Genomic DNA, 27,498 nt, shown 5'->3' with positions numbered 1-27,498 from the left:
GGAACTTCCAACCTTGAGTAACTGCATTAATCTTCTGAAAACTCAAATTCTTAAGTAAAGTCTCCATTAATTTTCAACAGAATAATTAGCTCACTTTAATTTAAAAGTTTTAAATTAACATGAAGGAGTATGGTCTTTTTATTATTCCTTTATACCTGCATAATACCTTAATGCCTGTTTTACACACACTTAGAAAAGGTTTGATTCTGTAAATCAAGCACAACAGAAAAGCATTTGAGTAATGCAGTAAGAAAGAAATCAAGAACAAACTATGCAACAAGGAGTGAAGATAAAGCTTTTCATTTGCTGTTCATGGTGTTTGCAATACCTCAAACTCTTGTGCAATGCCAGGAAGGTTCTGGCTGCCTGAGTTACCTGTTCTGCTCCCTGACATGCCACAGCCATTGGACCCAGAGCCCAGGGACTCAGCAGCTGCAGACACACCACTCCCTGAAGAGGCTGAGCCGGTGCCTGAACATGCACCCTCCTGCAGTAAAATGTCAAGCAGGACACTGGACATGGAGAGCTCATCGCTGTTTTGAGCATCCATTGGAGATTCAGCCTAGTGATAAGGAGAAAAAATAATATTAAAAAACCCAAACACCAAAAATCAAAGCTATTTATTACTAAATGCAATAGCTTTGTTACTTTAAATTCTCAGCAATTATGCTTCCAGGTAATAAACAGTTCATAGTTTTGCAATGTCCACTTAAGTAAAAGGCTACAAAGTTGTCAGCACTCCTCTATACTTACACATCAACGTGAACTTTAACCCAAGACCATCTTACAAAATTAGTTCAACATTTCTCTTAGAAAAAAAATTTCTACATTTCTACACAAAACTAGAGGAGACAAAGAGGACGGGATCAACTGGTATGAAAAGGGCATATGAGATGGGCTTTATTCATTAATACATTTATTACTAAATGTAATAGCTGGATTACTAATCATGTAAATGATTAGTAATAAATCCATTTCACTTCATATTCTAATGTTTGCATGATTATTCAAAGACAGTCACCAATAACATATGCCAAGGAATAATGAATGGACTGACAGGCAGACAGGGGGTCCTTCAGTAAGACCGACCAAATTTCTCTCCAAAAAATTATGAATATGGTTTCATGAGAAAGTGAGAAACATATTTCCTGTTCATTTTTGGCAGCACCTGTCCTGGACAAGTCAGATTTTACCCAAGGCACTCACAACATACTAGCAATTGCTCCTACTATAATCTACCTCAAAGGATTTGCAGCAACATCCCTCACGGTTCCATCTCCTTGAGATAAGAAGGAAGAGTGCTATTGAGAGTAGAAAGAAAATGTTCCCAGGTGCTTCCCAGGCAAGATCACTTATTTGTATATTTTTAATGCAAGGAACATTAACTACACTAATTTTTAACCAAATCAAAACTTGACTGCAAATAGTTTGACGATTAAATATTAGCAATTAAGGCTGACAGAACTTAGCAAAACATATAATAATGGAAAGAACTGACTTTACCCTGACTACATTCCTGAATAATGGAAGGAGGCAGCCAAAAAAAATATAGGATGGTGCTCCATCCCAACAGCATTTATAACAATACTCTATGGTGCCTTTAGAAAGCACAAATAGTAGTTTACATATATCTACCATGGAAACCTTTACAGACATATTACTCCATCTCAATTTATTTGTTCGACTGATTTATCAAACTGAAACGAACCAGGAAATAACAAAACCCCTAAAGTTACCAAATAGTTCAGCATAGTTTCAGTGTAACAAACAAAACAAAAATAAAGTTATGGTCTGCAAGAAATGATGAATTCTTAATTTACTTTGGTTGTTTGTTTGTAAACACAGATGTGGTTTTAATTTAAATCAGCTTCTTTCAGACCACTTACAGATTGTTTTTGCCATGCACACAAATTCACTAGCACAAATGTTTTTGCTAAAATTAAAGTGCCCGCATTATTTTAGTTTATTTCAGTGGTTTTCAATGGGCTTATCCATATTCCTATTTTCTTCAATGAAATGGAACAAAACTCTTTCAGGGTATATTTCCAAGCTTCCCAGTGTAACTTTAGAAGAATCATGAGGTAGATTTAATTTTTAAAGGCTCAGGCTATTCTAATGTTTGGACTTCATGTTTTGTCCAGTTGTCCAGTTTGCTGAAGTTTGAATTTACCAACTACAATTGTGAGTCCAGCTCCAGGCATTATGTAACTTCTGTCTATTGTTAATAAGTTGCCCTGGAAGAGAAAGGACTGGAAATGATGCAGCAGAGCCAGGAGAAGGGGTTGTGACCCAGACTTACAGGTAAGGATTCCTTCCCACTGCCATTGTCTGCTGTCCTGATGTTGCCTATGGCTCCCTCCTCGCCCAGAGCTCCGTGCACCCCCGCAGCAGCTCCGCTCTCGGCAGTTTTGGTGGTTTCTTCCAGCTGTAGGAGGTTCAGAGGAGAGCTGCACCTGGACTGGAACAGCGGTGGTGAAGCCTGGTCCTGAGGAGCCGGTGACTGCGGAGTGCAGGAACGGGAGGGGTCGTTGCGGGGCTCTGCCACAGGAGCCTTCTCAGTCTCTGCTGGGGGGTTGTACTGGAATGGCTGTGCTGGCGAAAAAGCCTGCTGTGGGAAGGGGCTGGCTGTAGCAAAGGGGGGTTGTGGAGGGAACACTGTCTGTGAGGAGAAGGTGGGATGGGCAGGGAAGTTGGGCTGGCCGGGGTAAAGCGTTTGAGGTAAGTTATTGTTCATCTCCGGGTACACGTAGTTGGGGAGCACAAGAGCCACCACAGGGGTCATGAAGGGTGCAGAGAACTGGGATGGCCCCACAGAGCAAGTGTTTGCAGAGTCTGGCAAGTGACTGAAACCAGAGACTGAAGTTTCAGGAGCCGGTGGCACCGTCCCTGCTGCTGGGAAAACAGGAAGGGAATACGCAGGCATGACAGTGGGGAAGGACACTGCTGAGTAGCTGGCTTGGGACGTCTCTGATGGTGACCAGGCTGTGGCATTTAAACCTTGGAGGGGGAACCGGTGGGGGAATTTAGCTCCAGAAGTTGTGCTGTCCGAAGATTCCTGTGGTTTAATGCGCTTTGATTTCCTGTTCTTTCCACTTTTCTTCCAAGGCTGATCCATTCCAGAAGTGGCATTTCTTTGTCCACGGCCACCTGCAAAAGGAAAAGCTGTAAGAAAGGTTATAAAAATATAGCTATACAGGACCTGTGTAACTATTTAAATTAAAAAATTAAGATAAAAATCTGAAAAAAATGATTAGCAGTGTCTCACTTCTGTTCCAAGTCAAGTAAAGACTGAAATGAGAACAACGACAGATCATATCAAGCACTTCTGAAAATGCCATCCAGAGCTCCTTGGCCTAATAAACAAAACAATCCCACTGTTACTGCTAGTCTCTGCCATTTCCATCCTGCTGATCACATTATTACCTTAAAGGCAACCAGACAATTATCAAATTGTCTCACCAATTACACAACAGTGGAATGGGGAAAACTGGAAAACAAAGGAGCTGAAAACAAAACAAAACCACAAATCTGAACAAAAGACAGATGGCAAGACAGAAGGAAAAGAAAAGCAAGGGAATACAAGCACAGATACAGTAAAGCAAACATTCTAAAGCAGGATTTTTTTGTCCCTTGAGAGTAGATGCATGACAGTAATAGTATAGAGAACTTACAAAAATCAAAATATTAGTTACTAAAATGTCCATTGTGACACTAAAAGCAATATTCCACTTTAATCTTTTAGAAAGATTTGTCAGAAATTTTTTCTGTGGGTTTTGAAAATAGCATGCAACTGTCACTGTTCACACCGGCCCCACAAAAACACTAAAAATGGAAATGCCTTCCCAACAGGACTGACTTTCGATATAAATACAAGTTTTATGGTGAAAACTATTGCCATACCACGTTCAGCAGGCCGTCCTTTTGGTTTATCTTGTAAGTAGTAATTGCAGTGTGATTGAAAAATATTAAATCTCTTTATTTCTTTGAATTTGTTCAGGAAGCTCTGCTCCTCTTTTTGCGTATGCACTGCAAGGACCTCCTTTGTAAGTCCCAGTTTTTTAAACGGCTCCTTCTCTTGACTTATGTGCGCAGAGCTGGGTGGAGGGGCAAGAAGTTGGCCATCTATGATTTCTGCTCCACTTGGACCATCTTCTATCATTTCTACTGGAACAGAAGGCAAAATACCGAAGATGAAGCAAAGAAAATGTACATGCATTTTTAAGGTATTACAATTCTGTAATAATTTTGCTGCAAGTTTAAGATTACACGTTCCATCCCTATTTATTCCACTTCCTAAGAACATCTTGGCTGTAAGAAAATGTAAATCATAAGCAGACATCAGCTGTTCACATGTCTGAAATTTGAACTTGCTAGCACTTGCCATCTTGAAGAAAAAAATATTAGCAAAATCCTACCTAATTCAGGTTGTGTTTTTTTGTCTCCAACATGAACAATGGTGCTACTGTAGCTGCACTGACTGGTGAGAGACACAACACTTTCAGGCTTGCCAGGTAAAGCCAAAGATGTTAAGTGAGCACCAACCACTGGGGGACCACTCGATTTACCAGAAGCCTTCAACACAGCAGGATCTGTTAAAAGTAATAAAGTTGCAGCTTACTGAACATAAACAAGAGCAAATTCAAGTTACATGCTGCTAGGGCTGCAAAACAGTAAAGGCCAAAATGTGCTTGACAAGACAAAAAAGTGAGCTTTTTACTTTATACATTCCAGGAATAGAATGACTGTGGAGCAACAAATGCAATCTTCTACGCCCATATACCACCAAACCAAACCTTTTCAATAAAGGGTATTTTCCTCTTTTTCTGGTCTCCACTCTTCTTTCATAGCACAGTTTTGGAAGAAATTTTCTAGCCTCTTCCAAGAATAAGTTTCCCCAGCTCCCACAGCGTTGTACACTGATTTCTTTCATTAGCTAGTTACTGTAAGAGCTTTGTTTTGAGCATCCAGCTATTTAAAATTCTCTCTCCTGAAAGCTACACACAGTAATCCAGCAGAGGTCAGAGCAGTGCCTCACAAAACAGCATTAAAACATTCCTCCTCTCATAGGAATACTTCCGTAACACATAATTAAGATCCAAAGTTTGCCGTTTTCCTGACTGGTGACTTCATCTGTCTCAGACATCATTGGAGCAAAGAGCTGGTGACCCATGTCATCTCTTGCCAACCAGAACCACAGAGACTCCAAATTACAGCATTTCAATCCCTGCTGTAGGACTCTTTGTTCCTGGTCTACTGATACCTTCTAATTTGATTCTAAAAGCTGCATTAGAACTTCTTTTTGAAGCTCATCAAATAGCCAAGATCATTCCCACAACCAATTTTTGAGAAACTCCACTGGACACTCTCCCTTCAGCCCCATATAATGACAAGGTAGAATGAGCAAATCTCTCATTTGCATATAGTTCTTTACCAATCTCACAGTCCTTGGATTAACCAGTTATAAATCTTCATCTAGCTCCCCATCCAGACAAGGGACTATGTCAAATGCTACATCTAAGGCCTAAAAAATTAACTAAATGTTTCTGTCTGCAGCAGACTCTTTAGACAGCTTGCCTCAGTAATCCTCAGCTTTTTGTCTTCATGGATGAACATTGAGTTCTAACATCTTATAAAACACAGAACAGTCCAATGCATTTAACCTTCTCTTGTTCCTTTTTTTTTAAGCAGAAAAGTAATATGCATATTTTTGTTGCAAATAATTAGCAGCTAGGTTCTTCAGCTGATTGTTCTTACAAGTCCCAACAGTGAAATAAACTTCCTACATTTGATAATCATTCAAGTCCTGAACCTCAAAATCCTACTGTATTTTGCACAGTACAAATTAGTTTATTACATCTACAATCCAGATATGCATATGATATGCATCAACTACTCAGTATTTTAACTGTAACGAAGATATTAATGATGAAAGTTAAATCACCAACATAAAACACTGAGAAAGAAGCTATGAGGTCATGCCCAAGATACATTTATCATTATTCTGCAAAGAAATAGCATCCAACTGCCTGCCAGCAAAACATAGCTATGAAAAAACTGTGATGTAGAGCTACCTCCCAATGGCTGGATAGAATTATCAGCTGCTTTTTGTTCATGAACTCCAGAACTCAGTGATGCAACACTTGTTGAAGGCTCACATTTTCTTTTTGCTGTACCAGGCACATTACAACTCTCCAAGTACCTAAAATGCAAAGATTTAGCAATATTAGACATACTAGTCCTGTGTCCAGAGGTCAAGAGTAATTTACTCACAGGTTGCTCACCTGATGACACTGTCCAAACAGCTGATCTGCTGATAGGAATACACAGGTTGTTCTTTCCAAGCCAGCTCTTCAGTAGTCACATTTTTTGGAGCAACTGTTCCTGCAGTATCCTTTCCCCCTACACCTTTCACCTGACCACCAGCAGTATTCTGTTTCTCTGTGGAAAGAGATACTGCTATTATGCAATTAAGACAAGAAATCCTTACAAACTCCACCAAAAGCAACAGTAGTAAAAGTTTTTCATTTCTACATGTTTAGCAGGTCACAAATTAGCCACTGTAATGCACGAATAAAGGACTATTATGTAAACATTTCCCTGTCCTTATGGGTGCTTGGAGTTATAAAGTTTAATTATATTGCATATGGATCCAAAGGTAATAGACACTATGGCTATAAGAGAATATATATCATTAGGGTTGAAACACACTCAGGATGAGGACAATTCTAGTGCCCACTTAAATTATTTCAAGACAACAGCTTTAGGCCATGCCTTAACTGTGTTAAACCACTATTGATTCAATACAGCCAAACACAATATTTCCTGGGCACAGGGAGACACAGGACAATATAATCTGAATTGATAAAATGCTGTTTTTATGCACTGGATAGAGCTCAACTAGAAATAAGTCCTGCTGCCATATTATCCAAAGCACCAGCACAAGAGACTAGGAACTGCTCATGTCTTACCTGCCAAAGACTCTTTCTTGTAGTCCAGTTTTGCTTTACTGTCAGTGAAAATATGCTGTCCTTTATTCTTGACCTTACGGGCATATTGACAAACCTCCTGAAAGCAGTTTGGGAAGAACAGTTATTTCCTAATTTTGACATAAAACATTATGCATAGTGATTCCTCAGTAGACTAAATCTAACCTCAGTTAATCTCCATCTTGCAATTAGTTTGATCACAGGAGAAATATGTATATATGCAATTTTATTGTGCAGCTGCAGAAATTTGGAATTGGAAAGAGAAGAAATTTAAAGTATGTATCCTGTAAACAATTACTCTGTATTTTTTTTAATCTGTCTGAATAACTTGGATAGGAAAATATAAAATATCCATTACAAAGACGTCTTCAGGAAAAAAAACCAACCTATCACTTGGTAAAAAACCTCAAAGTCTAACCAAGCACTGACAGGATGTTACAGAACTGGACTGTAGCAGCCTTCACTGTCTGTGGAAATAGTGAAGGAATGCCAGGCATCTATTTCCCTGTTAAATAAGAAATCCTGAGAGTGTTTAAGAACTGAAAGCCAGGAAAGTGACCACCTTGGCAAGAGCAGGAGTCTGCAAAGTCTGATCACAGAAGCACAAATCAGATTTGGGAGAATTAGCCTAAAAGCAATGCAACTTATCAAGGGAAATGTTTGGCTGTCAGAATTAAACACAAAGTAAAGTTCTAAATACAAACTAGAAAATTGTTTTATTCCATTCAGTTTATTTCATTCTATATAAATTCTGTATTTTTGCAACATGAAAAGCCATCAGGGTCAAGCTACCCCTTGGTTATGCAGGTATTACTGCATTTAATCTTCTTACTTTTATTTGGGAAAAGAGTAAATTACAGACTTTCCCCTCCCAAAAGAAACTGCTTTCACATATCTGGCTGGTCTTCCAAGAAACACAGCATATAGCATTTAACAGACATTAGATGAAGTGAACACACTGTACAGGTTTAAATTCTTTATAACACTGACTTTCATGTCTATCACTGTGCTTCAGTACCCTGAGGCTTCATCTACACCAGAAATGCTTATTCCCTCAGACAAAAGGGTTTTCTATATTAAACAAAAAAAAAAAAATAGCATTTTCTTTATCCTTTCTCCTATTTCTAGTTTGAAAATGTTATTTCTAAAAGTTAAAAATCCCCACTTAGTATGTTTTGTGCCACATACTTGAATGACAAAAATTAAAAACCTACTGGTTTATCCTTATGACTGTCTTCATTATTATTTCCTGTGCTGTCACTGGAGGATGCCACACTCATCAAGTGCTCATGTGAACCATTGCTACCCAGACTTCCATAGCCACTGGATCCACTGTTGTGTACAGGCTGTTAAAACAACATTAAAAAAAAAGTATGTATGTATACACACACGCCCCTCAGGACACCAGTAATTCCATGTCAGGAAAAGAGATTTTGTTTTACACTGGGTTTTTTGTTACTTGGTTTTTTGGGGGGATTTTTTTTCCCTAGGGTTTGGTGGTTTTTTTTTTTTTGTTGTTGTTTTTTTTTTGTTTTTTTTTTTTTTTTGTTTTCATTATTTTTCTGGTTTTGGTTTGGGGTTTTTTTTGGGTTTTTTTTTGTTTTGTTTTTTTTTTTGTTTTGTTTTGGTGGTTTTGGTGGTTTTTTTGGGTCTTCTTTTGTTTGTTTGTCTGGAGGACTTCATGACTACACAAAATTCTTAAGATATCAACTGGAGCTTTAACATCAGTAAGTCTTGTGTGGTAATCATGAGTGCAAGGAATTCCCAGGATTGTAGCCAACAACTCCAATACAGCAGAAGCAGCCAAAGGCAATGTCACAGCAAGACAAAGAGTCTCTCCTCAGCAGGATGTGAGCAGGAAGAAGCAAAGCCCTTGCTGTACCTGCAGAAGGAGCCGATAGATCTGCTCTGTAATCTCCTGAACACTGGGGTGAAGGATTCTGTCCTCTGTGTAGTTGGGAGCAGCAAAGACATCTTCATTTAAGGGACCCCTGCACAAACCAAACATACACCAGCTCACTGCAAATGCAAGTGTTTCAACCACAGAGACCACAGTTTCAATTTACCACCTGTATATCCTACACAGAATCTAATGCTTATTCTGTTCCCTCATCTTAAGGATCTCTAGGTAAACCTAAGGGAAAGGAAAACAAAAATATCCTGACTTACGTCCTAACTTTGTGTCTCCCAATAATAAATGAAACTTTTCGACTCCAAGGGTTGATGAAACTGGACCAGCTGGTGTCCATGGTGATATAATCTCCATTCCTAGTGCAAAACCTGATTGGTGAATAGTCAAAAGGCTGCCCTCCATACTGAAGAACTGCAATGAAGGATTCAAACAGAAATTTCAGATTAATGTTGGCACAATTCCACATAACAATTCAGGATTTTACAATGAACTGTACATTCATGGAGGGGATGGACATTCAATGTACTTCCTCACTATGGAGGAAGATGACACTTGAGGGAACAAATACTGGGCACATTCATACATTTAGAAATACTGAGCTACCAGAATAAGCAGATCTTCATAATTTACTGACTATGGTCAAGAAAATCACCTTTAGAATACAACAAACTGAAGAAGGCTGAAGAAGTGACTTTACAAACTTTGCCAGAATGGTTCTTATTTTCTTCTCCATGAAATAAGAAAGAGCATCATGTAAGATATGACACCTCCTATCACACCATTCTCATACCTTTTTCTTTATTTCTCATTCATTTCATACATTTATGTATTAAATACTCATTTATAGTCAATTTGTTTACAATAGATATGTATGCTTCTTAGAAAGTACAAAACTGATTTCTCATTTTCATGGATTTGCATTAAGAATCAAGTTGTGCAGTAAAAGATTTAGTATTTACTTCTGGAAAAAAATCTAAGTCACAATTAATTTTCTCTTACTACTTGTTGAGGTATTTGTAGTCATTATAATTATGTTCAAGAAAAAAAATGTGTATTTCTGCCACAGTAAGAGGTTACATACTTTTTTTGTGAATTGCTAGCATTAAGGGTCTGTCATTTGGGTGAAGATGCACCAAGACTGGTGTTCCTATTAAATCCTGAGGTAGGTATCCCAACAAAGGTACTGCTCTGGAGAAAGAAAGACAAAGAAAACATAATAAAAATCAAGTAGAATAAATGTACATTTCATGTTTGAAATGTTTTAATTTTAAGCTTTCTTTGCTGCTTTTCCTGTGAAGAGAGAGAATAATTTTAAGTTTAGATTTGGTGAAAAAGCAGTGCCAAGTTAACAAGTCATACACTTAGGACAAGGGAGGCTTTGTTTGGGGGGTGGTGGTTAGAGACCAAATCAAGGAGTCTGCTAGAGCAGTTTTGTCTTTTTTTTTGCTGCCGAACTTTAGAGGATAAATACCCCAATTTTAAAAGACCATTAATAAAGTTAAATCTTGTAAAACTCTCATGAAGGTAAATAGTACCCCAATCCCTTGGCTGGGAGCCATAGCTAAGGATCACAGGATTACCACAGCTGAATTAGCACCAGGGGAGCTGACCAGCACTCAAGACAACTTTCTCACAGGCAGGTGAAGAGTTCAGCTCAGAGGAGCTGCAAGGGAGCAAGTTTATTAACCAGAGAATTAAAAGCAATGGCACTGAATTCCTGTACATTATCCATGACCACTTCTAGTGATGTGAAAAACTAATTTATGTGATGAAATAATTTTTACTAAACACTTCAAGCATTTGCCTTAAGGAGAAAGAGTGAAAGTTCACAAATACCACTCTGCACCTTACCCTGAAGGTTAACCACTGAAAATGTGCTTTGGAAAAAAAATGTACTAAGTCAACACTACTCAAGTGATGTTTAAGTTACCAGATACCAACAAGTCATCTTGTAAGCTCAAAATGCTGCACATCTTCCCCCAGGCCCAGTTACTGCCAAAGGTCCAAGGGCAGGGAGATACCTGAGTATCTGAACAGCTTTAATGAAGAACTCAGCCCCAGTGCACCAGACAGGGGATCTGTGCCATGTAGGAACTCAAAAGCATTATGCAGCAAACGCCTTCAACACTGCACTTCCAACAACCCACTGGAATTACATCAGTTCCCCAAAACATCAAGCATACCCTTCCAGTAAAGAGGCTGAGAGGGAAAAGAGGATAGCAACTAATGCCTTACTACCAAAGCAATTAGTTTAATAATCAGTCTTAAAAGCTTGTAGATGAACTAAAGCAACAGAGCAGAAACTGGCATGGAACTCATACCAAACCAGATCACTTTGACACATTGACATTTAGAAGTGCTGCCAAGTTCAAAGCACATGAGAAAAGTTGTTCTGCTAGAGGACTTTAAAATCTCAGTCAACTCCAAACAGCATCAGCCAGGACTTCATCAAATAACACCATTAAGAAGGCTTTGTTCAGCACTGCTTCTGTTTGCCACCTGCTTTATGAAAGTCAGGGATCTAGAATGTGAGACTGAGCTGGCCTTGCCTGCTCTGATGAAAAGGGAAGTGAAAAATGATCCAGGAGCTTCCCACACTGCTGGAAAGAAGAGTCACAAAAATGGAGTTAAATTTTCTTGATGGTGCCAGACAATAAAACTACAGGCAATGGTCCCAGACTGGAGTCTGGAAAGCTGATGCTGGATGTTAGGAAAAGGTTTTTAACAGAGCAGTGCAAAACAGGAGGTTTCCCATACGGATTGTGTAATCTCTGTCTCTGAAGGTTTTCAGGCATTACTGAGACAAGGCCACAGCTGACCTTAGCCAGGACTGGGCAAGGTTTCATTTCAAGCAAAAGGAGGGAACCACAACCTCCAGCAGTCCCTTCCAACCAGCACTTCTGTGCTCATATAATGCTGTATTTGAGAATGTTATCTTGGCATCATTATAATGAATTCATCCTCATAATGAATAACTCATAAAAATTCAGAGGTTAAGTTAATAAATTAATTTTACGAATGCAAATACATGTGTGGCATAAGAATGGCTGATGAGGAGACGCCGCCAAGTTTAGTTTGTGTTTTATAGAATGACATTTAAAGTGTCAAAAAACATGAATAAGAAGTATCTTTATATTATTATTGTAAGTTACACACAGAACTGCTTTAAATTAATTTACAAAGATCATTTCACTGTGAACTACTTACACCCATTAAATGCATGAAGTATCAAATATATTAAGACAAATACATATAGGAATGATCCATTTAATATCAAGAAAATATTTATTTTTACTTAATATACTCTATGCAGAGATCAACCTGCAGAGTTCAGACAAATATGCATTTTTCCAACCCATGAACACATACTGATTACAGAAATTAACTTTATGCAAGTCAAGCAACAGTTTCAGGGCTATGTTATGAACAACACTCAGTCAACAGCAGGTGCTCAGTTGCACCTTTTTAAATATTAAGACTCTGCTTTCTTTAAGAATCTCTTGCTTTGCGTATTCCACCAAACCCTGAAGAGCTTAAGAGTAACAAACTGCATATGCATGTCTTGGTAAACATTTATTGGACTGCCAATGCTCTCAGGAGTTAAATAATTAAAAGCAAAATCAACTACACAATCACAAGAACAGAAATAAATGACACAAAGTCCTAATTTCAGACCAAGATGCAATCAACCCTCACTGCAAGTGTTAGAAAATGGTATTTGAGAACAAGTGGTAACATCAAACGAACAGGAAAGAAACTTCCATAGGATTCACAAGGAAGGATTTACTGGACTTGCTCCACTCAAGCCCAAGAATAAGGGCAAGGCTCTCCACTCAGCAATTTTGCCATTTCTGTTAAATGACTACTGGACATCACTGAGCTGTGGATACACAGAGCCCTCAGCCTCTTTGTAAAGATAAACCCACTCTGCAGCTGGCTTGAAGTGTGTGTGGAAATAAAGGAGAGAGGAAAATCCATGGAGAAGACAGAACTACAGTGGATCAAGTAGTTCTTTTATCAACCTGAGCTGTTTAGAGGGACTTTATAAACCACAGCATGGAAAAACAGTTAGTCAGCATTACACTGTCTATCCTACAGGAACTCAGCCACAATGTTTCAGAAGTCAAACATGCTCTTTTTAGCTTGACTCCATCTTCGTTAAACATCACAATAACCTCTTTCCCCAGTCCCTCTCTCTTCTGCTGCATTTAAGGATTTTGCCAAGAATTAAGTATTTTTTCAGAAGCTAAATTTCCACCCAAAAATTCCACAGAATCTCAAAATTGTCCATTATACTCTTACTCCATCTGAAGATATCCCCCCCCATCTCAACCTACAAAGAAAATTTTAGCATTCTTGGAATGCTTAAAAACAAATGGGAGAATCTCAGCAGTCAGGTGTTACCACTGTAGCTTAGTTTTTGCTAAGGAGGAAAAAAATCAAAATGCAGTGCAATATACAGCCCAAATAGCAGAAACCATCACAAAGAAAATATCAAGGAAAGTGGAAAAGGAAGGGGAAAGGTAGTGTTTTCAGCTCAGGAATAGGTGAATTCTCTTTTCAAGTCAAGTCCCTAGGGCTCAGGATTGGGCCCAATGTCTTCATCCATGATCTGGCCTGGAGGATGGAGAGCACCCTCCATCAGTTTGCAGACAACAGCAAACAGGGTGAGAGAGTTGATTTTCCCAGGGAAAAAGTGACAGGACAAGAGGAACAGGCCTCAGGGCAGGTTTAGACTGGCTATTGGGAAACATTACTTCATGGAAAGGGTTGTCAAGGAACAGGTTGCCCACGGAAGGGGTGCAGTTACCATCCCCAGAGGTATTTAAAAATGTGCAGATGAGGCATTTAGGGACAGGGTTTAGTGCTGGACTTGATGATCTTAGAGGTCTTTTGCAACCTAAATGATTCTATGAAAGCTTGGTTTAGACCTCAGTTCCTAAAGTCTTTGTATATACATTAAGATCACAGGTGGCATTTTTATTTCTAATTTAGGATGCAAATACTTAACCTAACCAGCTTTCATGACTGTCAAAGCAATTTGAAGTCTTCAGCCAGTGTAATTTGAACCATTTTTATATACCTTTTTTAAAAAAGATGTAATATTGCACTGAAAAGCTGTACCTCTAGTTGTACCTGGGCCAGCAGAGAGCAACAGCAGCATATTTGCTGAATCAAACTTTAAAAACCCACACCTAAATGTCTCATTCAGGTAATAACTGGCAGCACAGGAATTCTTTTGAAATAGGTTCCTTGACTGAATTTATGTCCAGAATTTCCCAAGAGGGAGGGAAAGCAGAAGAACAAGTTGTTAGCAGGCATTTAAATACCAGTTTAATGTGCTCTCATGCATAGTGAAAATGGGGGGGATGTACTTTTCTTAAGTTAAACACCCTTCGGTAGTTGCATAATTTTTAACCCCATATAGACACCTTAAATCCTGCAAAGATATTGGATAGCTTGCTCATCAGTAAATTGAAAAATAATTTTTGTAAGTTACCTTTCATCTACATCCTGAAACAAACAGGTCGGTGTGTGCGTAGTTGTAAAAATCCTTTTGTCAGGAGGAATTCTGGGTGCTGAGAGAAAAATAAAAGCATATTAGCAACTGGGGGTTTTGCATATATACTACTTCAAGCTGCCACTCCAAAATTCTGACCAAGAGCATACAGGGAAGCAGCAAGGACAGAGAACAGACACAATTCTCTTTCACTTTAATAAAGCTTCAACAGTTCTTAGTTTTAGGAAAGCAAACTAGTCTTTTTGCACTCAAGGATTACCTTCATAACCAGAATGGACTTTTTCTGCAAGCAACACACAGCAAAGCTGGTCTTCTGCTATTTCTGGATCTTGCACTTTGATAAGGTAGGGGGTCATCCGGAATGGGTGATAGCAAATCTCATTTTCACGCTCCTTTCCTGCACTAATAATTAAAGAGAGTTAATTATTTCAACAGATTCATCTTACGCTGAATACAATTTTAATTTATCCACTGTATTTCCCTCATGACACAAGAACTGCATATTAGCTACTAAAACAGCACCCAAGATCTTAGCTTGATTTTTTTATTTTTTTGTGGAAGAGAACCTAATTCTGATGGTATCCTTTGTGTACCAACTTCCACGTGGATTGTGCTGTTCTCTCTGCTGCCTGAAACAAATATCCACAACAGCATTACATGGAAGTTTGATAGAAAACCCAGCTCACACAATAAAATTAAGTCACTTTGTTGTCCTTCAGAAGGATGAATTTACAGGGTTTTTTTATGAAGACTGCTATATCCCCTCAGTTAACACAAAGGTCATCTTTTAATCAATATTTATTCCAGTTTAGAAGCAGTGAAGGCTCAATATCTAATAACAGGTGTTTGCTTAACCAGAATGCAAACATAGTTATGAAAACAACAACCATTTACACAGTGACCAAAGAAAAATCAGTTGTATTAAGTTTATAACAGCAGAGCTAAATAAAAGCAAAGCTTTTGAAACCAGTGTTAGTTGGACAAAAAATCTCCAGTAACACCAGCAGTACTTCTACAGTACATCCAATGCAACGCTCTGGAGCACTGCATTACCTCCAATTCATTTCAAGTTTATTCATACCTCAATAATAAGTATTTATTTACTCCAGAAGTAACTAAATACTTGGATCCACTATTTTTGCTTCAGAAATGCTGCCAGGGAGGCAGTAAGCATAAATAAATCAAATTGCACAAGAAAGAACATGAACTAAGTTGCCAGCTTTTCTAAATAAATAAAAAAACCCCAAAACTAAAGACGAATGCTTTGGGGCAGAAAAAGAAAGAAGAAAAGCAAACCAAATAATTGTGTCCTCTATTAACTGCAACAGAGACACGTCCAGTAGCCCTTGCGTGTATCTTCCTAGGGGAAACCTGAATAAATTTGAGCCATTGGTTTTCTAGAATGAAGGAGACTGAAGCAGGTGCTGAACAGTTCTGTTTACATGAGCCAAAGGCTTTCCAGAGCAGGAGGAGATGCTGTACCACCTTCCTTTATGGCACAAAGGTGAATACTCACAGAGATTAACTTCTGAGATGGAACTTGCCGAAATCAGTTCACTTTTCTCTGTAGCTGCTACACTTAATCAACTCAAGGATGTGCATATGTTTTGCTTTATAATCACATTATGAAAAAGCATGAAATATTCAAACCATATGGTTCTTATAAAAGTCAAATACTTATGTAATGCTTGGTTTCATAACACAACACTAAGCTTTACAATATTGTCTTACCTGATGCGACAGAAAAAAGATTTCTCTTCCATGCAATCCTGGGTGGAAGACTCTAGAAATATTAAGCATATTTCATAACAAGTTACAAATTACTAGAAGATGATGATATTTAGTATATTAACTTTTCCTTAGATAATACATTTTTTTAATGTGCCCTGAAGTCTCCATATGTATTGGTTAAAGAATGTATATCACAAGCAACTAAATCTGAACATCACTGAGATTCTGAGGCTGGCATGTGAATCACAGCTCCTTGTTTATCAAGTCTTTTTCCTAAACATATCTAAACAGCTCTCCACTTTGAGCTGCTTACTCTTATCAACATTTTCACAGTACTTTATAGCAATGACCAGAAATGTCTGGTTATCTAGGACTACAAATCTGACCACCAAATACATTTCCTAGCATTCCTCTTCTCTCTTTTTCCTGAAGGCTTCTTCTCATGTCTTAAGCTTATTTCCCTCCTTTTCCAGAGCAGCCACACACTGATTTCCAAGGGAAGCTCTGGCATTTCAAAGGCTTCCAGTGCACAGTATTTTGGATATTATATTGTCTGGCAGCTAATACATGAGAGAGTGTGCACATGTCTACTTACTGCATTTTTTAAATTTGAGGCTGTACATAAACAAGAAAGCAAAACCAATAAAATTCCTGCCTAACTGAGTAATTAGGATTTTATATCATTTACCACTGTTTTGAGCCAGAGGTTGCACTGGAGACCTCACAAGGTCCCTTTTGACCTGTTTTATGTATGCATTGCTTAGCATATGTTTATTGCTGATTGTTTTTTCAGATTAAATATGCTTCACACCCTGTCTTTACTTCACAGATTTAGTATGCAGTGGATTGGAATTTCAAACATTTAGAGCCGACCTTGAATTCACGTGTTTAGTTGAAGCAGTTGGCAGATATTTCTCAATTACTAACAGCTGCAGGTACATGAGTAAAACAGTCCTACCACAAACAAATACCAAGTGCCCTGAGAAATCTGATCCTTCACCAGTAATTATGCCTAATATATTTTTTCTAAGGCTGGAAGAAGAGAGCTGTGATTGCACTTGGTGAGCACACAGTGATGACAGCTGAAATATCTTTTTCTACACCATAATCAAGGTGTCCAGTATTCAAATCATAACAATTTTAAAAGGAAAGAGACAGAGTACTGTCCCCTTTACACTTGGAGAAGAGAAAATGTGAAGAAAAATTGTTTCCATTTGATTGCTAGTACAAGTGGAAAGTAAATTCACCATTCAGCATGAATTCCTACTTTGTTTTCATTCATCATCTCGCGGAAAGGGGAATGAGAACTGACAAATAATGACATTGAGAAAACTTTTAACCAAGAGACAAGTCTTGCTGATTTATAGATTTGTACACCCAGTGTTGTTCAGAGGTGTTCTAACAATATCCCTGTGCTACAACCTCCAGAAGTGATGGGGAAGGATGGAAGGACATTCAAAATCAGCTCAAGTATTTGAATTTGTGTGACTGCAAGGCCAGAGAAGTATCTGCTGTTGAGCCCACTCACCAGCTCTATTGCAAATGTTCCATGATGGTAATCTGTATGGCGTGGTAGAAGTATAGAACACACTGACATCCTGAGGTGCCAAGAACTCCACAAATTTGGCATTTTTAAAATAACCCCTCTTGCAGCGGAGAATAGAAGCAGCTTGATCAGAGATGTACAAAATTTTCCCAGTTATCAAAGAAACAGCTACAGCAAACATATCCTAAAAACAAAAATATCAAATTACTTAGACCGTTTGAAACATTCTTCAGTGCAGCATGTATTTCTGAGAAAAACATCTAACATATAAAAACATTAGTAAGTTCAAAATGAGAATTAAGGAAATTTAATTTTATTACAGATGTAGTTCAACACAATGAACCTGCTCATCAAGTAGACAGAATATTTTTCAATTATGTAGTAAGAATAATACACTACTATTTACTGCATTACAAGCCCTAAATATCATTGTCTACAGTTCTATGATGCAGAATGAATTTACAAATTAAGAATTAATGACCTTCCAGCTATATAACTTCACATTTTCCCTGTGCTTGTTACAGACATGATTTACATGTATGAAATTCAGGCATTTTTGAAAGGCTGTTTGTGTTAGCTGGTGCATCCGCAAAAAGTGAAAAAAGGGCTCAAACCACTCGGTAAAAAATAATGAGTACACAGGTGGGAAGAAGTCCTACACACTTGTATTGTTTTTCTTCCTGCCACAGAGGAGCTCCCTGCGTCACAACCTTTAGTTCTGCATTCAAAAACACTGCACAGCAACTGAAGAGCTGCCAGCAGAACACTGCTTTCACAAAGAGGTATTCACATTAATTGAACAATGTTTATGATATTTGGCTGAATTTCTCAGTTGTGCTCTACACTTCCTATTTATTTCACCTTGCAGGCAGCCTTTACTATTCACAGATTCAACAAAACCCACCTACTTCAAGCATGGAACATCCCTCACCATGCTCTAGTTTTAGAGAATTCAGACTTCATATATTCAAACAGAGGTTGCAGCTCAAAAAAATAGTAGAAGTAGTCTAATACATTTAGATGCCATTATTTTTTGAAGACTCCATAACTTATTCCTAAAATACTAGTAATACGGAAATAAATGTAATTTAAAAAACCATTCAAGTTATCATTTCACTGCTAGAACTTCAGTGATGGTCCTAGCTGTTCTTGTCTCTATGAGAACACAGCATCACTGGACCTCACAGAAAGCCTGTAAAAGTTGCAAAGACCAGACAAATCCCACAGAAAATGACACAGTGCTTCCAGTACTTTTGTCATTCTTCAGTCATACTAACTGGTAAAACATCAAATAACTCCTAGTTATAAGAATAAGCTGAAGTGATTCACCATGTGCCTCAACTAAAATTTGGAAAAAGTTAACTCTCCAACTTTTGCAAGTGCACTGAAATGAAACCTAATGATGCCTCTCAGGATCACTTTGGACAAAAAGATGTGTCACACCACTGTCTCCAGGCACAAGGTACAATTCAGAGCTCAAGCCTACTTCTTTCCCACCTAGCTGACAGAAACAAGTTTGCAAAGTCTGAAAAAGTTCAGTTTCTTAACATCCCCTTAGGGGCACAAAGGCAGTTTCTTCAGCTTTGTGGCCCAGTTACCAACCCTTCCCTTGTAAGAAGGCGGCATGCCTGAGAATTCCAGTTCCAGGAAACATTTTCAATACACACTGAGACTCAAGGCACCATACTCACTGCATTTTTCATAATGTATTCTGAGGTTATAGTCTCCACTTCTTCCACTGTGTAAGATGATACATTGAGACCAGCAGGTTGGGATTCATTAATCATCAACAACTGGTAATATTCCTCATTGGCTACATGAGAACAACAAACAATTTATAATCAGGATTATCAATAAACACCCAGCCCAGAAGTAGTAAATGGCAAAAATATTTTTTGGCATAAATGCAGAAGTTGGGAAGTTGGCAGTTGGGAAATCTAGGCATTATTCCAAATACATCATTTTCCCTGGTAGAGCTTCCTCATCAGGAACTCAAACAAATGTACACATCTTAATCTACCCATATATGAATGGTCACGTATTTTAGTCTAACAGTTCAAACAGTATGAAACCGTAAATTGTTTTCAAGTCAATTTTCTAACTCAATCAAACAGCAGTAAACCATCAAGCCTCTAGAGAGCTGCTTCAACTCCCAAAGGAACAAAAGCCAACAAATAGCAACAACATGAAAATATTTGGTTAGAAAGGTTTTCAGTCATAGTACAGTTTTCTGTGTAGAGCAAGTTTATTTAATCTCCTATTTTGAAAGTTTCACTTTAGCCAGGTTGGCATTATCTAGGCAGTACCACACTTTATTACCTTTAACTTGTTTAATGCTTTTAAGGGCATATTTCAGCGTCGTTAGGACACTGGATTTGCCTTTGACTCTCTTCTCAGAAGGAAGGTGAGCTTTCAGCTCCTGCAGTGTCTTCAGCAATTCCTTTTGTGTTTTGGCTTTAGTGGACTGCTCACTACTGTAAGATGAAAAAACAAAAAACACAACATCACTTGAGTGCTTGAAGTGACACATCATCTTCAGAGAAGCTCAAATGTACTCTGGCACTTGTCACCCACATCAATTTCTACCACTAATCTCATTGACTTTGCCAGTACTCACTCAGTATCTGTTTCCATAACTTAAGGAAATTCTTACGTGACCATTTAAAATGAAAGATTTACCACCACTTGGAGTGTATTTGTAAAATGGGCTCTGTATGTGCAGCAGTACATATGCCCAAGCACCACAGAATTTCTTTTTTTTTTTCTTTGCCAGAGTCCCCCCTCTTCCCTTTTTAGTGTTATTTTCCTTAGTTCTTTTCAAAATCAAACTCAGAAATGTTCATGGACTCCAAAGGAGAGAAGCAGGAGGTCCATTGAAGTCTTCACCTCCTGTTCGAGCAGGTTCTCTTAAGAAAGGTCCCTGAAAAGGGAATGGCAGTGGGAAAGCATCAAGTTAACAAAACAAATGGAGAAATCCTTTGAATAACATATCCCACCTAAGCATGGCAACACATTAAATAAGATAAGGAAACCGTGACTGAATTTGCAAGGAAAAGATCAGAGGAGGCTGGAGACAGAAGCTGCATTCACAGGTCTCAGGTGCGTGTTCAGAAGAGCTGTCTCAGTGGAGAAGGACAAACTACAGAGACTATCAGTGCCAAGTCATCACCTTCCTTTCCAGTTCCTGGTATCTCTCCCCATTATTGAGAGATGCTGACACAATCACAGAGGAAGAAAAAAGGAGGTGAGGGAAGTGAGGGAGAGGTTAACAAAGATGGATGGCAGAGGGATAGGAAGGAGTTAAAATGATAATTCACCTTGTCTTTTGCATTGGAGATTTTAAAAGCTGATCATTTCATTCACAATTATCAACAGGATTATAGAGTTGTCCTTAAATATTCCTGAAATTTTCTCCCTTTCCAAAGGAAGGTCTTCTCTTAACACCTGATTGTCATGGCTGATAATCTGTAAGAAGTTACCCTGGGCACTGCTGTGGAAACAATAGTCCTGGCAACTGCACTGCCTGACTGCAGTGGCAAGAAAAGCAGCTTCAGCTGCCAAGTAATTTTCAAGAGGATTTGTGAACATTTTTCTGAGAAGTTTTAAGAGCTTGAAAAGGTAGATAAATCATCTGACAGGTGTTGGGTATTTTACCAAAAATGCTTGCAAAGTGACAAAGCTGTACTAGAGAATACACATTGTTCTTGCTTCCATCACAATGCACTGTGAGACACACAGCGTTCATTTACTCACTGGCCATTTTGTACCAAGAACTAATGGCAAGGGATCAAACAAAAGACTATAGTACTCCCTTGGGAAACATGATGTTCATACTGTGTATTAAAATCACGTGTACAACGTGGCTTGACAGTTCAGACTGCTGCAATCAAACAGGGCTTTGTTAACAGAGTTTCATAGAAGAACCCTTCATGCTGGCAGTAGGGAAAAAGAGAGGAAAGATTATGAAATAACTGAGCATACTGCTGGTTTGTACTCTCAGAGTAGAGACTGCTTCATAACAGTGGTCAGATTCTTCTGCAAAAAGAGAAACGTTTCCAAATTAGCCTACGGCAGCAGCAAATACGGAAGATGGACATTCTTAGAAAATAAGTTCCACAACTCCAGAATGTTTTTCCAGCGTGCAGTAGCACCAGGCACAGCAGGCAGCCACAGGGAAGGTGTGACTTGCAGAGGACAGAATAAGCAAGTTTATAAAGATAGGAGCTTTTCATTTTGCTTTTTGTGGACAGTAAATGGAAAGGTACCTACAGATATTAAACTAGAGTTGTTGGTTGGCACTGATACTGAACGCAAACCCTGTAGTCTGAATCAAAGATCAAGCCTACAAAAATATGTAGTTTATCAGACTATTTTAGTCTTCTCTTTGAAGATCATTCTCTAGATATCTTCAGTCTCCCATTCCCAAATGATGATCAGATTCTGCTCTGTAACCCTCTAGTACAGTGCCCGATGGCTGGGGAGAATACACTGCTATCTGGATTCTTAATTATTTCTGAGCAGGGAGCTATTAATAAAATTTAAAATTGAAACACCAAAAAAACTGTACTAACTAAAACCCTCCAAGATCTCACAGCGAAGAAAACCAAATCAATGGGAAACAAAGATTAAGAAATGCCTTTGGCTCACTCTTTCACACTAAGCAACATAAACACTGGATCACAATTTCCAGATGAAAATACAGCATGGAACAAAATCTCCAGGTGCATGCAAGGCAGACACAGAAAATAAGTTGAACACACACAAAATGGTGCATAAGAGTAATTTGAATTTGCCACTTTTCTAGGAACTGCATCAGGTAGAAAAACATTTAAGTAGGCAGGTCTTAGATATGGGTCTTAACATCAACATGCTCTAGCTAGATAGCTTTGATCTACTCAGGACCAGGCTTTGATCTCCTGATCTGACTTAAAAGTTGACTTAAAAAAACAAGTCAGCAGGGTACTCTGAAGTGTCTAAATATAAGCCTTCAAGCTACCAGGCTTTTCAGGGCTATGAGGTACAGAAGCAGAGTCCATACAGAGGGTTTCATTCCTGCAGCAGGTGTTTGTGTATCATTTATCATTACACCCTGGGGCCTTGAATCCCAGCAAATGGAACACAGGAGAGGCAGGTGATACAGCTGCTGGACACCCAGGAACAACCCAGCTCAATGGTGAATTCTGATCTTAACAAACCACCAGGTTCAGACTAAATTCTGAAGAGCAAAAAAAAAAATTAAGAGCTACAAAACCCCACTGTAACTGAAGCAATAGTCAAAAGGATCCACAAAAAAAATTACAGAGCTAAGCTACCAAATCAAAACAAAGTAATATGACTTCAAAGGTTACCACACAACTCGCATGGAACAGCAACAAAAAGCTCTAATTTAATCAAGTGGTTAATATGAGATGTGACTGATTACGGACAGGAAGAAATCAAAGACAGGATGTCTTGTGTAGTCATTCAGGTTGAGGCAAAACAAAACAAAAAACCCAAAATACAACATTATTTAGTTTTCAGCATTTAGCATATTACTGAAAAATATATGTCCATTAATTTACCTGCATCCACTGCTGGACTGATTGTGGTCAGAGTTTGCAATCATCAGACTAAACGCATTTGAGCTTGAACTAGAATAAGGAAAAGAGAAGAAGATTAATATCTGAAAACCTAACAAAAAATTTGTTGTTCATTGTAGCTTTTTATTTTCCTATTAATGACTGGCTACCTAAAAAAAAAAAAAAAATCCAAAAAATAAGCAAAAAAACCCAAACAAAAAAACCAAACAAAAAAACCGAAACCACCACCAAAAAAACGCCCTGACAAAAACACACAAAAGCCCCGAACCCTGACCCCCAAATTTGAAAAGTTTCTGCATGGTACAACAAATGGGCACTAAAGCTGTAAACATTTATCTAAGCAGCACAGAATAGCTTTAGTTGGAAAGGACCATAAGGATCATTGAGTCCCAACACCTTGGTCCTCACAGGTCTACTAGAGAGGTGGTTCTTAACATAGTTTTGCTCTGTCCAGTAAACTATTATTGAAAATATTAAAACAGCATGGTTGCATCCTCACACATAAGAATCAACTGATTCTTATCAGGTTTTAAAAGTTGGTTTACAAGAAAATAAATGAATAATGCAAGTTAAACACTCAGTGATGAGAAAAAAGATGCAAATTATGCTGGCAATGCAAACACCAACACCATAGACCTTTTCTTTATGAAATATATTACATAATTTACTTCACATGAGAGTACAACTTAAGTAGCACACTCAGCTCCGTGCTGAAGAGGTTTCATACCTTAGTTATTATTCAGAAATATTGATTCAAATGTAAAAAGTCTTTAGAGGCAAAAATAAAACTGAAATGTATGTAATAATAGCTACTACCTTTTATGACAGTCTGAAGATTCCATGAGCATTGCTGAATCCTTCCCATTTTCATCAGATTCATGACCATGAGAATCATGCCCACTTGAATAGTTTTCATTTGTGTCATTCCCACTGGAGTCATTTCCACTGGAGTCATTTCCACTGGAACCACTGCTCATTTCAATATCTTCCTGAAGAACTTCATGAGAGTGTTCAGGCTTTGCTTGAATTTCTGAGTCTTCAGCAATCATCTGGCTGTGGTCACTTGGAAGTCCAGAATAGTCACACATCTTGAGCTGCTCTTTTAAGGAGAATGACAGAGAAATGTTTCCACTGATGCCAGGCTGCTGCTCAGGGCTCTGCTCCTCAGTGCTAGAGGAGAGCCCCCAGAACGTGACAGAGTCCGTGGGACACTCATCAGAAACACTGCCAAGACCAAGAGCAAATCAAGCCATATTCAGAATTTTCCCTCTGTATAAATTCTGTTTGGAAGTACAGATGCACAAATCTGAGGAAGGGAAGGAAGAAAAAAAAAAATTGTTCTCTTGTTTGCCTTGCTGACAAACTGGAATTTACACTGATATTTGATTTGAAGAAAGTAAAAAAATGACATGATGGTTAATATATTCAGCATTTGAATGGTGAAATGTTTCAGTTAAATTGAAAATCTCACAATGTTTTATCATGAAGAAGGTATTTATTTTTTAGTAAAAACCCACACATAAGAAAGAAAACTGAATAAACATGGAAAAACTCCTGAGGAGTTCACATATTTCCTTGTTTTCTATTTTTTTACTTAATACTTGTCAGTATTGCTGCACAGATTTGGATAATCGCTATTATGATTTCCAGTGAAACCATTCCACTGCCTTTCAGTTTACCTTGATAAAGAAAAATCCTCTAATCAGACATCAGACCATTGCTTATTTGGTTTGGAGGTAATTTGGATTGGTCTTCTGTTTTATACTGGCGTTTGGGTTTTTTTTTAAGATCAGTTGGGAAGGAAAATTGCTGTACTCTTCATTTCTTTCTTTATACAATAGCCATGTAGGTGAGCAGACAGAACATAGAGCAGGTACAAGGAAACTAAACACATAAACACACCTAAGCACCACCACCAAAAATTCTAAGGCATGAATAACCCTGAGAATAATTTTATCTACTGATTACCACTAATCTGGAGGCTATGATAAAAATTGCTTGGAAAAGTAAGTTAAAACAAAACAAAAAAAAACCCCATATCCCTGCTTTTAAACCAAATTCTGATGCACCAGGCTCAAAAATCAGAGTGTATACAGAGATGAATCAAGGACAGACCAATATTGAAGTATCATCAAAAGAGAAGTACTGGAGAGCAGTTAAACTTTATCTATCTTTTAAAAAGATCATATTTAATCTGACTCACATCCTCATCCATTTCAGCAACTCAGAGACAACAATAATGTAAAACCATGAACTAAGATTCTTTGTTGGAATCTTTGTTGTTTTCAAGACAATAAAACAATGTGTGTTCCTTCTCTTTGTTCCTTTAAAATATTCAAGATTACAGTTATTAACTAATAAACCTTTGACTGGGATAACAGTGAATAAAAATAATTCACAACCAAGTTTTGTTAATATTAACTACAGCAGTTTTGTCTTAAACACAAATAAACAAATATCTAGGTATTTGAGAAAAGACTGTAATGGAAAACATTCACAATAGTAATTTAAAACACCCCATGATTCAACTCCCTCCAAAGCAACACCACATGAAAGTATTTTCTTACCCTCCTAATTGATGTTTTTCCAAGCATTTTACATTTATTTAGCATTTTCCAGAAAACATCACTAGTCTCCTCATTTGGTCCAAATAATATCCAAGATATCTGCTTTCATTTAAAAGTATAGTTTAAGGACATTCATTTAAGCTATCAGTAATGGTATAAAGTTATAAATAATTTTCTTTCCTTACAAGTTTATTCACAAGTGAATTATAGGTGAATAATTATAGGTGTATATAATTCACAAGTGAATTATATATTATTACATAATTCACAAGTGAATTATATTATTATAAGTGATAATAGAAAAATGCCTTTCAGTAGAGTAAAATATACTTCTTCCTTCTGCAGGTTATCCCTTCAGGTATTTTAATGCAGATAAAGCAGACCTCCTGTGATGCTCTTGTATTGAACACTATACCCAGGCACTGAATTACCCCCCAGGAGCTCTGACAGTTTTTTCCCTGGACTAAGGTTAACCACTTCTGTCTTGAAAATTACATAACCAGAGCATGCGATAAAAGAGTATTTACTCTGAGATGAAACTGCAGGATTATGTCACAATGGCACATTCTCTGGTGGCCAATGATTAACTGGGTCAGATGGTTCATCTCTGATTTAATCTCTGTGCCAGAAGGAGCTGACACGTCCCTTGCCCTCCTGGGGCCACTCTGAGTGAAGCTCCGCGGCTCCGGCCACGCGGGGTCCGTGGGCCCAGGGCTGTCCAGGGCTGCAGGGGCACGGCCGAGCTCAGCCAGACTGGCTGGGTGTGACAGGGACCAAAAGCACCGCGGAGAGCACCATGGAACGTGGCACGGGGAATTCCTGCATGGACAAACCTCCTGGGACTGCACAGGGGAGGAGTGCTCTGTCAAGGTGTAGGATTAAGCCCTTTTCTGACCCAGACATGGGGCAACTGAGAGGCATTTTGAACAGCCTTATTCCATTTTCACTCTCATGAGAAGGGTGAGACAATACAGATTCACACCATCACAATCAGAAGTCAACTATTTCCTAATTACAGTACATTATAAATGCTTCTTGGCCTTTCAGCTTTAGTCACATTATATTGTAAATGTTTTAAAGCTAATCATCTAAAATTACTTCTCACAAGTCCTACTACAATGCATCTTTCATAGTTCTATTTCTCTAAAGTATTTCATCTTATTTGTAAGGCCATCTTGTAGAATTCTCTACAAATTCATTTTCCACATAAATGTGTTGATCCATTTGCACCCAGGGGATGCTCTTCCCATTGCTGTGTAAATCGGAGCACGTCTGCTTAAGTAACTGCAGCCACTCTCAAAAGCCATTTCCCACGTGTCATTTATCCTGTTACTTCTCAGAGGACACGGAGGTTGTACAGCTCCATGGAGAGTTCCATGAGTGAAGGTAATTAACCCCATCATGATTCAAATGAAGCTTTAAGAAAAAAGGCACTCACAGCAACACCTTAAAGGAGGCCTGAGGTGTACAAATGTAAGGTAAGATCTACAATTTCTCATCCTATATTCTGTACTCAAGTTTGGAGTTTCTTCCTATTTTCCTGACAAAATGCTACTTAGAAAGAGCTTTAGATACATGAGAAAAAAATACTGCCATAATCAAAACACCACTGTCTGTTAGGAAATCGTATGTTTTCTTTAGAGATAGGGGGAAAGA

The 27,498-nt window shown here is 38.2% G+C and overlaps 1 protein-coding gene across 11 annotated transcripts in view; it reads right to left on the bottom strand.

Moving 5' to 3' along the window:
- PER2 (period circadian regulator 2) overlaps window positions 1-27,498 on the bottom strand; it is a 46,789-nt gene that overhangs the window by 5,452 nt on the left and 13,839 nt on the right. For 8 of the 11 annotated variants that reach the window (XM_053952168.1, XM_053952169.1, XM_053952167.1 and 5 more), the window contains 19 exons: window positions 24,092-24,581; window positions 23,258-23,326; window positions 20,016-20,170; window positions 19,388-19,509; window positions 17,679-17,880; window positions 16,151-16,202; window positions 14,679-14,821; window positions 14,399-14,477; window positions 9,980-10,086; window positions 9,156-9,309; window positions 8,869-8,977; window positions 8,201-8,332; window positions 6,969-7,065; window positions 6,282-6,438; window positions 6,072-6,199; window positions 4,416-4,589; window positions 3,901-4,164; window positions 2,300-3,162; window positions 376-562 (listed from right to left, as the gene is read on the bottom strand). In XM_053952168.1, the coding sequence (XP_053808143.1) occupies window positions 376-562; window positions 2,300-3,162; window positions 3,901-4,164; window positions 4,416-4,589; window positions 6,072-6,199; window positions 6,282-6,438; window positions 6,969-7,065; window positions 8,201-8,332; window positions 8,869-8,977; window positions 9,156-9,309; window positions 9,980-10,086; window positions 14,399-14,477; window positions 14,679-14,821; window positions 16,151-16,202; window positions 17,679-17,880; window positions 19,388-19,509; window positions 20,016-20,170; window positions 23,258-23,326; window positions 24,092-24,363 (3,466 nt within the window). In that variant the 5' untranslated portion in view covers window positions 24,364-24,581. The remainder of the gene's footprint in view (window positions 1-375; window positions 563-2,299; window positions 3,163-3,900; window positions 4,165-4,415; window positions 4,590-6,071; window positions 6,200-6,281; window positions 6,439-6,968; window positions 7,066-8,200; window positions 8,333-8,868; window positions 8,978-9,155; window positions 9,310-9,979; window positions 10,087-14,398; window positions 14,478-14,678; window positions 14,822-16,150; window positions 16,203-17,678; window positions 17,881-19,387; window positions 19,510-20,015; window positions 20,171-23,257; window positions 23,327-24,091; window positions 24,582-27,498) is intronic. The other 3 variants (XM_053952174.1, XM_053952173.1, XM_053952175.1) reach the window with 3 other exon arrangements.

This window comes from Vidua chalybeata, chromosome 10 (genome assembly GCF_026979565.1).
Source record: "Vidua chalybeata isolate OUT-0048 chromosome 10, bVidCha1 merged haplotype, whole genome shotgun sequence".
Lineage (NCBI taxonomy): Eukaryota > Metazoa > Chordata > Aves > Passeriformes > Viduidae > Vidua > Vidua chalybeata.
The sequence above is the reverse complement of the archived record's forward strand: the minus strand, read 5'-3'. Positions and strand labels throughout refer to the sequence as shown.